General features: G+C 38.9%; 1 protein-coding gene across 2 annotated transcripts in view; it reads left to right on the top strand.

Moving 5' to 3' along the window:
• Nucleotides 1-13,852, top strand: part of CBFB (core-binding factor subunit beta) — a 37,467-nt gene extending 23,615 nt beyond the window's left edge. For both annotated transcript variants that reach the window (XM_014255563.2, XM_005526325.3), the window contains exon 6: nt 11,559-13,852. In XM_014255563.2, the coding sequence (XP_014111038.1) occupies nt 11,559-11,581 (23 nt within the window). In that variant the 3' untranslated portion in view covers nt 11,582-13,852. The remainder of the gene's footprint in view (nt 1-11,558) is intronic.
• Nucleotides 13,853-14,340: the final 488 nt, after the last annotated feature.

A 14,340-nucleotide genomic window follows, 5' to 3' on the forward strand; every position in this document is an offset into this window, starting at 1 on the left:
CCTTAACTAATGTTGTTTCTTACTTCCTGCTTCATCAGTACAGCCTGACTTAACTGTAATCAAATATGATCAATCTGTTGGTTCTATGGTTTTTAGAAAATTTGATTATTGTTATTGCTAAGCTGCTTTTCTTTTGACATCCTTTCTGGCAATTGGGATGATCAGACATACTTTCTTCCCTTCCAACTACAACTGGAAGGCACTGAGCATGCGAATGAGAGGGAACAGATAGGCACAGAGGATAATATCTCTCTCTTTGAAGTGGCTGGAGTGTGTCTCCTTGCAAACACTGCTGCAGCCAGGTCAGATGTCAGCTGTAACAAAGGTAAAATCCTTGCCTTGGAGGCCTTGCTACCACTGGATTCTTGGAACAGCAGCTGGATTGCCTGAATAATTCTATCGCAGCATGGCTAGAACCTGCTTTTAAGTTCACTTCAGAAGGAAGGTAGAATTAGCTTTAAGCTGTTCATGAGGACCTGTGCCAGCCTGCTTTAGTTTTAACAATGCAGTAGGAACTTTAGGTCCAATCCTACGTCTTTGACCTTAATGTGCTTAAAACTTTTTTGATATGTTCTCCTTGCACTGTGCTCTTCATCCCCACGCCTCTTATTACAAAGAAGCCATGCTGAAGGTTAAAAAAGAATGAGGCTCTGTGAAATAACTTCTGGAGTTCTGAGACACTTAATTTTCCTCCAAGTGTAGAAAACACTTACTTGCAGCTAGGCCGTGCAAAAACACTACCTCACTTAACAGTGAGATTGAGGTAATATTGAGCATCTGGGGCTTCGTGACAGACATCAAAACTCATGACACCAAGACACAAAAGGCAACATGCTTGGCTGTCTGCAGGAGCTGGGTTCAATAACTTCTGGAAACACTCTTGCTTTTAATAAGGCAGAAGGCAGTTGCTATGAAATGATGTCCTTATTAGCTGTTAGTAACCATTTTCTCTTGAAACAGCAATAGTTGCTGTCCCAGCTCTAAAGCACTGGTGTAGATCACCTACAGAAAGGAAGAAAAGAAAAAAATTACTGATTTGAAATATATTTAAGCAGAATGAAAAGTGATATATTAAGGGTTGTTTCAAATTTGTGATGTCAAATATAAATCTTTAATAATTGCAATGCATTGTTTTGCATACTGTCCTGTTTATTTTACTGTGTGTGTTCAATATGTCTAACCAAGAGATTTTTTTTTCCTACAGTACTCATAGGTCTATAATTGGTTTTTACAATTCAGTTTTCATTCCTGTGTTTGGGGTAGGATGTCCTGAACATATATCTGGAATGTTTACAGACAAGCTTTTGTACTCTTGATCTTAGGACTGCATAAAAATTAGGGTCTTTTGGGATGAGGTGGGAGAGAGCAGAAATAGACTTACAATGCATTCCTAAAGAGGAATCACATTTCCAAATCATTCATTGTTACCCTTACTTTCAGTCTAATGCAGCATTTGGGCAGAATCAAATGAGCTTTAATCAGTAAGTACTTGATGTTCGTGGTCCTGGTACTGAATTCTCAACAGAAAGTGATGCATAAAAGTGCAATCCCGTGTTTGTTGTATTTGTGGCCTGTATTGAATTTTCTGATGCTGACATGCTCAGTCAGCTTGGAAATACAGTTTGTCAGTGACACCCTTCTGAAGATTGCATTGCTGACAGCTGCAGAAACTTTAATCCAGACTGCCTTGTGTTCTGTTTCTGTAATTTCTGTGGGGCCAGCAGTATCTTTGCTTTCACTACAGAGATGGTACTTGGAGGCTTTTATATGGAAAAGGCCAGTTCTAAGTGTGCTGAGTGAATTTTTATGTATGTTATGCTACACACAAATGAAGACACTTTCCTCATGAGCGGTCTAATATGATTTCTATACATCTTTCATCCTTACTGAAGTTTTAGATTTTACTTTTCTGCCATGCTTGGCATAGACAGTAAAACTCAGAATTGGCAGATGTGGAACAGGATCTCATCAGTGTTAATGATGGTTTTAAGAATTGCAACACTGTAGAAAATCAGGATATTTCTGACAGTAGAATTACAGTCAAAATGCCTTTAATAGAGACCAGATTCTGCTTCAGTGGGGGAGGGAAGGGGAATCCTGCAATATTCCACCCACTCCTACCGAAAACAGAGGCGCCAGCTCTTTGGAAATATTTATCCATCTGAAGCCTGGCAGCATATGAAAATGATCAGATTCAATTCTTTATTTATACAGCTTTCTGGGTAAAAAAGATTCCCTATTCTAAGTCTTTCTGTAGACTTAAAGTCTGTAGACTAAAAACTCCCCACAAAGAAGTGATCAGTGGTAACTCATTGAAAACAATGTTAAAGTGGCTTGTAAGTGGCAGTTGGATTATAGAATGGGTGACACTTTGCAAAAAGAAAAAAAATTGCAAGTGCAGTAACAATTTAGAAATCATCACTTTGCTAATTTCCATTTCTAAGTATCTTGAAAAAAAACCCCAACCAATTAAAAAAATTCTCCCCCTTAAAAAGAAGGTAAAAAAACCCTTCAGGGTGTTGTGAGGTTTGCTTGCTGTCTTTTCAGCATACAGAATCTCTTCCATTCTAGTTTAGAAAATCAGATCTTTATTTTAATTAACATATTCTTTGCATCTGAGGGCATCTGAGGTGGGTTGTGCATGAATTATCAAAGGTGATCATTTTTGTGCAGTCACAGCACTCTGATGTAAATAGGGTGGGAGTGGATTTAGGAATTTTCATTGAAGTTTTTAAGCACCTCTGAGTGCAACTGCATTCTGTTACATTTCTAACATAGTTTGTTTTGAATACAAGATGCTTTTGAGTTTTTATATCAACTTGTATAGCTCGATTACATCAGATACTGCAAATCCAGCCCCACTGTCCAGGATTCTTTTGTTTCAAAGATGCTTTTGAAGTCAGTGAGTGTTCTTAGTGCCTTCAAAATGAATAAGGTATCCCAATGGCTTTTGCTTTTACAAAAATGTTGGAATGCTGAGACAGTGAATGTTTAATAATACATATTAAGAAAGACCTTATCCCCATTAAAAGATTATTGTTTAAAAAAAAAAAAGACGCATATGAACTTGAAGTATTTGTATGTTCCCCTTTGCCAAACCAGAAGAGCAAGGAGACTGAAGGGATGTTGGTGAGGCAGGTGTTTAATTTTCACTATCTTTATCTCCTTGTGTCGTGGTTGAGAGAGTCAGTACGAGTGTCTCTGGTGTGGTTTCACTATGAATGACCAGAGTTCAGAGTCAGGATAGGAAATGTTCTGCAGAAATTACTGTGAAGCTGCTGTCTAGACGAGAATTTCCAGGAAAATCTTTTGCTTGTTTTTCAGTCTTCTGGCATAGTGGCATGATGCAAAAATGTGTTATACTGTCCAGAATGGCTTGGAGAGATTTAAACAGCCCCTAGTTGGTGAATTAGAATCTATTGGAAGTCATAGCCCGTGTTCAGTGCGGAAAAGCTGCAAGCAGGTGCCTCCTGCCAGCTCTTTGCTGGAGCAGATGGCACAAAACAGTGGGTTTCCAAGGGGGGTGGGTAAAGAGAACGGTCCTCTGGTGTGTTGCTGTGTGCAGGTGGGGGTATTTAGTGAAGGTTTCTTTTGTATTGACAGACTGTAATTTCAGGCTTGCAGTGATCTGTGTGAGCAGCTTGTCCAGCTGTGTTCCCCAGAGCTTGGCTGAGGATATCTCCATGGCTTTACTTGGGGATGGGTTGGGTCTGTTCTCAGTCTTCCAATGTAATTTCTTCAACCAGTGTTTTTGAAATGTATTTTTCTACTTTGTGTTCATTTCCTATGTTACTGCCATGCTCTTTATTTTAGCAACACTGTGAGTAAAGAGACAGGGTGGTTTGCTCTCCTAAAACATTCTATTCTAGCAATCTGTCTGTTTGTGGTCTTGTGCTAAATTTAAAATACATTAATGGCTAAGCAGAGACATTTTGGGAAACTGCATGAAATTCCCATTTTAAAAACCTTCATTTTGCTGAAAAAAAAACCTGTTTTGGAACTTTTGTTTCTTCCAGAGGTAATCCCTCTCAATACAAGGCACCAAAAACCTCCACCAACCCCACCCCTTAGTGTCCTGCCCTAGGTTTTTACACATTCTCATTGTTTGTTGGGAATTACCAGTTTAAATGAGCAAGATAGGTTTCATTTAATTGTGCTGAAACTGGGAACATTTAAAAAACAAACAGGATTTTGTTACATTAGCGTAAACAGTTTACAGTTGAAAGAAAATAAAGTTGTAGGACTGACTTTCATGTTCTTCCCAAGGTTTTAGACAGTGAAATTATTCTCCTTTTCTTAATCTTTTTCTATGATGAAACTCATAGTGTAAATAAATGCTCTAACTAATTATATTTTTCTCAAATATAACTGGCTTCAGAAGAAGGTATAGTATTACAATAAGTATGTGGGGATTTTTTTTGTTTTTAATTTTGGCTCAGGGTTTTTTAAAAAATTTTTCTCATCAGACTCAGATTTTAACGGGGTTTTTTCCTTATTAATCTGGAATTAATTTAATTAGTGTTTATTGTATGTACTCTCCAAACTGACAATGACAGAAAAATTGTATATAACCTTTAACACAGCTTTTTGGTTATGAAAGAATCCCAAACTGTTAATTTTTCATATGCAGTGGGTAGTGTAGGCTTCATATATGCTTGTATACAACCATAAATAATTTGTTTAGATGCAGGATGGATACAACGTAACTGAGAAAGAGGCATTAGAATGGGAGTGTGTTGCCTCCAAAGGTTCTGCAGTGCCAGCCCAGTACAAGTAGGCCAGTTAAGTTATGACCGGTTTGCTTCACAAGAACTTTAATAGCTGGTGGTTGTGCAAAAGTGCTACGGACTGCATAGATCAGAAAAACAATTTGTGCTGTACAGAATCAATGCTGACTGTAGGACGGAGGAGATCAATCTTGCAAATCAGGGAATACTGTAATATAAGCGTCTTCTTCAGTCAATGAAGGTTAGAAAGGGGCTGAGCAACAGAGGAATACTGTCTGGAGGCAATCAATATTAATTATAAATTTATAACCTTTAGACCAGCTTTCAAACAATACTTTCTAAAAGGGAGCGCTTCAAGCTTTTTTTGTCCCTTGGAAAGGAAGTTTTAATATGAAAGTAAAAATTTCAGTCTCTACTCAAAGCTCTTCAGAGCTACCTCCTATTCCTGCTGTGCTTTTTCCTTCCTTGGCTTGCAGTGACCTTGGTCCAGTTACCATTTGAGGCAGCAGAATCATTACCTTCAGAATAACTTTTAAATAAAGTTGCAACCATTGCAAAGATTTCAGGTGAGGGGGTGCATGGGGGTCAAGGGAGCAGGTGTGCTGCTTGGCCTGGTCATGCTCTGGAGCTCTCTCACAGCCTGTGGGAGAGCAGGCTGTGCAGGTAACACAGTTCATGTGTGTTTTCAGTCTGTTTCTAGGAAGTAGATGGGAGTTTCAAATTAAGTCTTGATGGACGCAAGTGCTAAATTACTCTTATCGTGCCTTTGTCAGGAAAATTTTTATTTTCATTTCCAGTGAGCTTGAAAGACAATTGGAATGGAAGTAGGAATAAAAAAGAGCATTGGGTATAGAATTCATGGCATTAATAGTTCTACAGTTACTTCAGTCTAACATCCAGATCCCTTGCCAAGTTTGAGAGACTGTTTTCCATTATTTGCATAATTTAAGTAGTGCTTGACATTATAATTAAGAAAGATCAAGGCTACTTCTTCCCAGGTTCAGTGAGAAGGAGAGCTGATAGCAAAATGGATGTTATGGGCAGCAAACAAAGCAACTGCAGAGACTGGATCCAGGCCATGCAGTCTAGTGCTGATAGCTATGCCTGCTAGGAATGTGGTAAAGATCATATCCCCTCTGTCTGCCAGTGGCTCATGGATGCAGTATGTAGTGGTGCTGCTGTGGCTAAAGTTCTGAGAAGTGAAGATTGAGAGTCTCTGTGCAAGGCCCCCAGAGACCAGAAAGCACATGGGCTGCTTCATCAAGCTGTGACCAAAGAAGTTCTATTATATATAAGTTGACATTCTCACTATGCTGTAGGGCCCCAGTTTTGCTGACTCCAGTTCTGAGGCTAAGTTTCTCCTGCCCTTCTATTGAGTAAGGGTTACTGCAGGCAGGGCCAGCATTCTTTGTCAGTTCATTGCTTTTCTTGCTGTGGGTCTGCCTCAAATACCAGGACTAATGTGAAGGTGTGCTTGATTATAACTGGTCATTTTTCTGAGTGTTGCTCTCTTTATTTCAGGGGTTTTTGTTTTGTTTTTTGTTTGTTTTTTCATTTGGGTGTTTTTTATCCTGTAGTTATATACTTTTTAGAAAAGTATCTGCAAAGTATTCTCAGGTTTGGTTGGTTGGGATTTTTTTTATCCCTTTTCAGGAGGTTGACAGTCCTAGGAGAATCCAAATGTTCACTGTTTAGTTTTTCATAGCATAGCTTAATTTTTCACTTATTTAGTAAATTATAGATGGCAGATGCCAAGGCACATAATGCATCTGCTCTGTCTGTTTCAACAGGACAGAGCTGCCAGAATCCAATTAAAGAATTGCAGTGGAGTTGCCCATGAAGAGACTTTATTTTGGCTATTTTTGTGACAGCCCTTCTTTAAATTAGCTCCCTCTTCCTCCTCTCATCTTCACCAGTGTCCCAAGTTGTATATGCAGTGGATATGGTTATATTTGTCATTTCACTGTGTGGTATTCAGTGGTCCCAATTTTCCCTGCTGCTTTTTTTAAGTGATTCATACAAAGGGAGGGCCATCTTCATGGCAGCCCTGTCCATCCTTACTAAATTTGCTTCCAACTTTCTCAGTTCTGCTTTCTCAGAGCTATCATGTAAACCACACAGTGGGACTGCAGTATCTTTTCCCAATGAGCTCATGTGGTAAGAGGAGTTGGTTTCCTTAGGTATGCTTGAGGCCTCAGAACATGCACAGGAAGGGGGTAGTTAGAGATGCTTTCTTAAAGTCAGTTTAAGGACTTTTGTTGGCACAATAGAAAGCACAATAGGCTGCAGCATGGGGCAGGATTGAGTTGCTGGAAGAGGAGGATGGGTTCTGACTGTCCCGGCTACTGGAGCAACTCCTTATGTGCCACCTTCCTTTTTGCCCATTTGTTTTTCCTTTGTGCCCTAGTAACAGATGTAAAGCCACCAATGTGGTTCTTGTTCAGAAAGCATAAAATGATAAAAGTTAATGATCCAATGACTCCAAGCTATCTGGCTTATTGAGAAGAAAAACAATATGATGCAGATATTACTGCATTATACTCCTGATAGAACTTTCAGTCCATTCCCCTTAGCCCATATTTAGGTTTGGGAAAAGCTCAGACATCAGAGGTTAAAGAGAGCATAGGTGTAAGGTACTACAGGGTACACTTTTTGTGTTTGTTTACTCTCAAGTTAAAATGCTTTCATTAGTTACTCCTCTGTTTTTTGTCAGTGTGTCATTACCCCCATGGTACCAGCTTCATGAGTTCAGCATGAGTAAGTCTAGAGTAGCATGTGATAGGAGGCTTTGAAATGTTTTTTGCCAAATCCGTTCCTGCAATTCTTTCAGTTGGTCATCACACTCTCTCCAGGGTTAGAGGTTTTCAATGGCTTGTGGCCAGTTACAATTCCTTCTGTGCTGCAGAAGATTTGCATGGCTTCATGTGCTGAAAGCTGAGTGAGAAGTATTTTTTGGTGTTGAAACTCCTGATGTGTCTAGCGTGTTAAATCTTCTGTTCCTGCGTATTTGGAAGAAAACTGGCAATGTTGGTTAAAATACATTCATTTTTAGCATAATTGCAACTCTGGTGGGATCTGTGTACTAATTACAAGTTTCTCACAAGCAAATATTTGTTGTCCTTTCACTAAATAACAGATGAAGAACATGTGAAGTAGTGCTCTTCAAACTTAAAATCAACCTTTGACAGAAAAAATGAAATACAGAGAAAAGATGAATAACTGCTGTTTTCTCATGGCTCATTAAGCATGACTCATAGCAGTGTATTCCATTTCCCAATGGCAAAGATAGATGCATCTTTCTTAATTGAAGCAAGTCTCCTTAATCCTTGAGAAGCTGAGCCCATTATTCACTGAGAGTAATACTGGTGCTTTTGCGCAGCAGCAAAAGGTATGCATTTCAAAAATTACAGCAAAAATGGCTATTTAGAGGATTGATTAGCTGTGCTGGGGAGTAGAGGACCCCCAGTGGTGAGAAGTCTGGAAATTGCTGGTTTACATCTGTAAAAGGGAAGTTTTAGCTTCCTGTAATAGACTAAGGAGAACTAGCAGATAATACCCTACTGATGGTCACACTCTTCCTTACAAGGGAGTGTTAAGGCTCTCACGGTATTTCTTATGGAAGTTGTATTTTGCCAATTGTCAATGGACAAAAATAGCACTCAGTGCTTCTTGCTCCACGATGTGCTTCCTGTTTTTGTACAAAGTGATTTTTCTAGTCTTTATCAAGCATCTTCTACTTTTTGTATTTTTCTTTCAGCATGTGAAGCACAGTTGTAGTTGCTGTATACTGTGCATGTTGTGCCCTGGAAGAATGGTTGTGACTGCTAGAACAAGCTTGCTTCACACTTTTGTCTTTTTGCACAGTAGTAGTACAAGGAAAAGAGGGTGCCTGAGTCAGAGCTGTCATTCCAACATGTTGCAGTTGCTTGTGTAAATCCCCACTTACTGAATTGCAAAATTACACCTTTATCCACATACACTGTTGTAAGATATTGTAATGACTGCTTTTGGTACATTTGAGGGTCATTTGTCATGCCTTTTGCATATCACTTGAAAGGGCAAATCTGGTAGCTGTTCACTAGTGGCTTCTGCAAATTCTGCAAGTAGCAATGAGGTCACGAATCATGCAAATTCTTTCATATGCTTTGAAAGAAAAGGCCACTTTAAGCAAAGCATAAATGTAACCATATGCTCATATCTTGGAGCCTTCACTGAAATTTGACAATAAAATTGCTCCGCATATGATTTGTGTTCTGAAGAAGAAACACTGTTGTTTTTAGAGCAGTAGTATAGCAGCAATTAACTTGCTGGTCTTTTCTAGTTAAGTGTAAAAATGTTTATCAAGTGCAAAATTGGTAGAAGTAACATTTTGGTAATTCTTAAAGACGGTGCATGTCTTTGTTCTCTTTTAGAAGAAGGAGGCAGCAGTAAAACCAGAAGAAATCTTGTTACAGTTCTGTTCAATAGAAGGGTATGCAAAGTAGAATTGGTGCTGTTTTGTTAATCTTGGTACAACTCTTACATTAGCCTGGAAGTATCTATTCGGACTTGATGAACAACCATTTCATATTAAGAAAATCTTTACAGCAGTTTACTTTTCTGTTGAAGGAAAAAGGAAGTGTGGGCTTTCCCTCAGTGATTTTGATAGTCAAAAGTGAATGGTTTGGCTTCTGGAAATAATGTAAAAAGCTTAATTAAATGTCATCTTCTAATATTTTGTATCTCTGCAAAGAGGCTAGTGTGCAGAAGTTGTTTCAAGGGCCTAAAGGAATACGCCCTTAAGCACGATCATCAGTGCTGTGTGGTGATTAGAGCAGTCTTTCCTCAGAAAGATTACTGAGAAATCTGTGGGTTTGTGCACCAGCAGTGATGTTGGTTTTCACCTTCAGATTTCTTCTGCAAGCAGGAGAAGCAGATTGTTCCTTTAGAGTACAATTACATTACAATGCAGATAGAACAGAGCAAAAAGATTGGCTCACCGCTAAAATGCAACCAAGACTGAGTACATGAACATAGTAGGTAGAAATTGTGATATTTAAGTTAGTGGAGGTGTTTCCAAAGCAATAATGGCAATGTGACCACTAAGGACAGTGCAGGAGGGAATTGTTTGCTCTGGAAACATGCTGATTTACTAGAGGGATTTATTGAATGAATTCCATGTGCATCAGAAAGGGACCATTGCACATTAAAGGAAAATGTAACTTTAAATTGGCTTTTAAATAGGAGAAGGAAGCAGCAGTTCTCTGGGTGCAGCTAACCTAGTGCACTGGGAGCATATGATTAGGCAGACAAGAAGAAAGGTAGATAAGGGAGGAAGATTTGAATAGAGAAAGAAAACCTTAAGTTGGAAAAAGTGGTGTCAGCAGGGCATGCCAGAGGGTTTGAGAGTGAGCAGGCTCTGCTCACTCACCCTTTGGAGTGCAGCAGCAGCACCCTGTGAGCTGGGGCAGCTGCTGTGCTTGGTGGGGAGGCTTCCTCTCTGTCAGTAAATGTGAGTCAGAAGAGCCCAGGGAGCAGCCAAGAGCAGCACTGGTGCCCCTGTTAGTCATTCAGTGTGATGGTGCAAACACTTTAATTGCTTGAGGGGTATTTCAATGGCACAATGCCTGTGTTGAGGTTGTTCCCCAGTCTTTCAAGAACATGGGAAAAGTCTCTCAGAACAGGGAAGTTATCACTTGGTTGCATTTTTTTAAAGCCCTGAATATGGCAGGTTACTGCTGCTGATGCAGCCACTCAGAATAAAGCCTGTGTAGTGATACCTTCCACCAGCTGAGAATGTGGCCTGAGACTGTTTGGGTCATGTGGTAGTTACATGCCATGGTGCCAGCTATGCACTCTGTAAGCCTTAAATAAAAGTGCTGGTACTAAAATGTCCTAAAAACCAGCTAGCATGTGTTAGAGGTGTTCCCAGAATTGAAGTATGGCTTTAAAATTTTAATGAAATCAATGTTTTTAAGTATTTACGTGCAGCGTTTGTATGTGCTGTACCTGTGTACAGGTAGAGAAAGTAGGTAGCCTTGTCTTTTACTGTGACTGACCATACTTGATTCCCTCTTTACAATGTCATTATCTCAAACTGCTTAACAAAATAATTTATTTAAAGGACAATTTACATTACTTGTGTTTTAATATAGGAGTGGGTGCAATCATATGTCACAGAGTTTTCTAAATTTGTTAACTTTGCAGGTACACTGAAGAAGAAAGCAGTAAACCCCCAGCTTTTACAAGGTGTTAAAATGTGTGTCCATCTATAGATTAAATTGTGCTCAAGTGTTAAGTCTTTTGATTCTAGAAGGAGCTAAAGTAAACATTTCCCTCATAAAATCATCTGGAAATGATGTGATGTACTCTATCTCATATTGTAGCCTTTCTCCCTAAAACTGACAGAAGGGGTTAACAGAAAGGGAATTTCACAGGAAAGAAAATTAATTTTGGAGGAAGAGACACAACATTGTTACTTAACTATTGTGGGAGTCTCTTGCTGATTGCTAAAGCTATGTTTGAAGCTGGCAGTGTGAGTGTGCAGGTGTGTGGGCCCTGGAGCCCTGCTGGGAGCTCTGGGCTGGCTGGGGAGGCACAGCAGGCTCTGAGCCCCTCCAGGACAGGGCAGTGCTGGGCTGCCAGACCCACAGCCCTGCTCGGAGAGCCCAGCTGCTTCAGGGGGTAAACTGAATTGGGGGGGAAAGAATGATTTTGATGTTAAAAATTACTGTTTTGCTTACTGCTTGAATTGCAGTTTCTGCCTTAAATTGGTTATGGTATTAGTTGTGTTAATATACTGATAACTGATGGTTTCATGGGTGCTTATCCTCAGTGTGTTTGTTAATGCAGGCAAGAAGACAGCAAGACCCTAGTCCTGGCTCTAACCTGGGCCCTGGTGATGATCTCAAACTACGTTAATCGGCGGCAGCAGGTGTCCCACGGGTCTGCACACATGCATTGCTTCTACTTGGCAAAGGATTGAATAAAAGACCAGAAACTGTGATAACTGGGTATATTATGGTCTGTTTCCTGACCTGCGGCAGTCGAAGTCACCACGAACTGCCATGGTTTGCACTATGTTTATGTTACAATACCTGCATTTCCCATTTGAAGCATGTAGCCAGTGGCAATTCAAAATTTTGTTTTTCTATGCAAACTTATTTTTGTTGGCACTATTTTAGTGAAATGGAAACTTATGCAGCTATAAAACCATTTTTCTCAACTGTAATAAAAATTGTCACTTAAAAATAGGTCAAGATATTACAGATTTAGAACAACTTTTGGTTTTGTTTTTGGGTGTTTTTTTTGTTTTTGTAAACTGCTGGAAGCCAATGCATTCCAAGCTTAATTTTTTAATATGGGCTTTTGGAAATTTGATTGTCCTTATTGTGTTCCTGCTTTATTTTAGATAATGCATTCTTATCTTTCTCTCAGTTTTCTTTTTTCTAAATTTGCAAGACCTTCTTAAAACTGCTGACATTATTTTGCATTATTTCCAAGCTAAACCCAGTGAATCAGAGCTGTTGGAATCAGTTTTCAAACTTTGTGGGTTTGTAAATGTTACAGTTGCAGTATTCACTTAACTGCTAACAATTCATTGGTTCCACTTTTAAAATTATAAAAATCTTAAAATGCGTATTTTCATGCATTAATGCATTCTGCCCTATTATCTTTCTTAGATTTTATTCTGTTCCAAGTGAGTTTGGGTGGCTGTTATACCCTGTATATAGTGCTTTACTGAAACTCAGAGGAAGTCGCAGGCTGGCTTCTGTTTTATTCAGGGATTTTTTTAACTAGCTCTTCAAAGGGATACTGCAACTCCACAATCAGATTCAACAGCGTTTAAACTGGGAACAAAAGTGATCAGCTGCCAAGGTGATATATATTGAATCATGTTTAAGATAACTGCTTTAAGTATATTTTATATCGTAGGCTTTTTGTAAAGTTGTGCTGAATTGTAAAAAGCTGAGATGAGCTTGTGTGCAGGAGTCTTGTACTGCACATAGGCCCCTTCTATTAAATCTTATGCAAATTAAGACTGTTGCAGTATATATTGCATTTTCTAACAGGGTAACATTTGGGATGAATTAATGTATGAATTAATCTTGTTTTATTTGGGGTGATGGTGAATGGATTTGCTCCAAAGGTTTCATTGCATACAGTATTTGAAGAAAATTGATTAGAAATGTAATGTCATTTGGCTTTGTTAAAATGTGGTGCTTCCTGTACAGCCTGATTAATTAAAAATGTCATTTAAATACCTTTTTAAAATAAGGGATATGAATCCAGTATTTTAAGAATTATTTTAAAGGTAGAAACTCTATATGGTTAGAACAGCTAAATCTTCATTAAATTCTATAATTAAGACAATTATACATTCCTCATTAATGGCAAAACGATTGATGCAAAAGAGGTCTTGCAAAAATGTAAGCAGATTTAAATGTGAAGGAGAATCTTTGTATGTTAATAATATGAATATGTAACATTCACTTAAAAATGTCATTAACTGTAAACTGTGAGAATGTCATCAAATAGAAATATTTTGATACTTCAATTTAAATGTGATTCACCTGGAAGATAATCTTTTTCACTCTGTGGCCACATATTCTTCTTGCTCTTCTTCCCCCAAAGAAATAATTTTTCTAAGGTGTTTCTGCAAAGAGTTATTTAAGGGACACACGCATGCATCCGCACGCATCCCTAGCCTTGGATCTTCTCTGCCATCTGTGTATTTTTGATGGAATAGTCTGAAGATTTATTTTAAAAGGTTTTCCTAACGTTTCAGACAGTGGTTTTAAACCATAAGTACACAGGAAATGACGCTATCTGATATTAACATTGCTATCTCTGTGTAAATACTGAACTTTCCCTATCATCATTTAGCATTCTGCTGCTTTCCATATCTTAATGCTGGCATTAAGATCACAGCCCTTACCCTCTGCTGGTTAGTGCAGACTTTTTAAAGTGCATTTTAAGTTATTGATGCAATTTGATATTTTTCATAATTTCTATTTAAACTGAAGTTGCATCATCTTTCTTGAATTCATCTCCTGTAAGAGTTGCCTTAAGCTACAGGATTGCTTTTGCTACTTTTTGTGTTGTATGTTTAACTTTCATAATAAACTTCTGTGTAGTGAAAACAAGGTGCTGTAAGTTTATTTGACTCCCTGGTAGTCCCTGCTGCTGTGTTTGTTTGGGTGCAAGGCTGCCTTGCTGGCCGTGGCTAAAGCAGTGGTGACATCCAGTGGTCACTTATCTAACTGACCCTTCTCCTCTGCTGTGCTCAGCTGCTGTCTGGGAGCAGCCTTTAATAAAAGGGTCTGCAGTGGGGAAAATGTGGATTTTGCTGCCCTAGAAGTCTTCTTTCTTACAACTGATATGCCCTGCTTCCTCTGAAGGTGTGGATCTGCTCCAGGGGCCCCAAGCAAGGGCTGTGTGTGCTTACAGAGTGCTGTTTGTGGGCACATTATGAGAGCAGCCACTGAACTTTGTTAATTGTGCTGCTTTGGGTGAAGGGGGAACCAAGGGAATTACATGTGTAATGTCAGGAAGTGGGGAAATGCAGTGAGGTTCTGTGGGGAAAACATGAATGTTGTATACTACACCTGAAATTTTTCTGAAGCTGCTAAAA

Source organism: Pseudopodoces humilis, chromosome 14 (genome assembly GCF_049639895.1).
Source record: "Pseudopodoces humilis isolate 2021_Gansu_Grassland_sample_001 chromosome 14, ASM4963989v1, whole genome shotgun sequence".
Classification (NCBI taxonomy): domain Eukaryota; kingdom Metazoa; phylum Chordata; class Aves; order Passeriformes; family Paridae; genus Pseudopodoces; species Pseudopodoces humilis.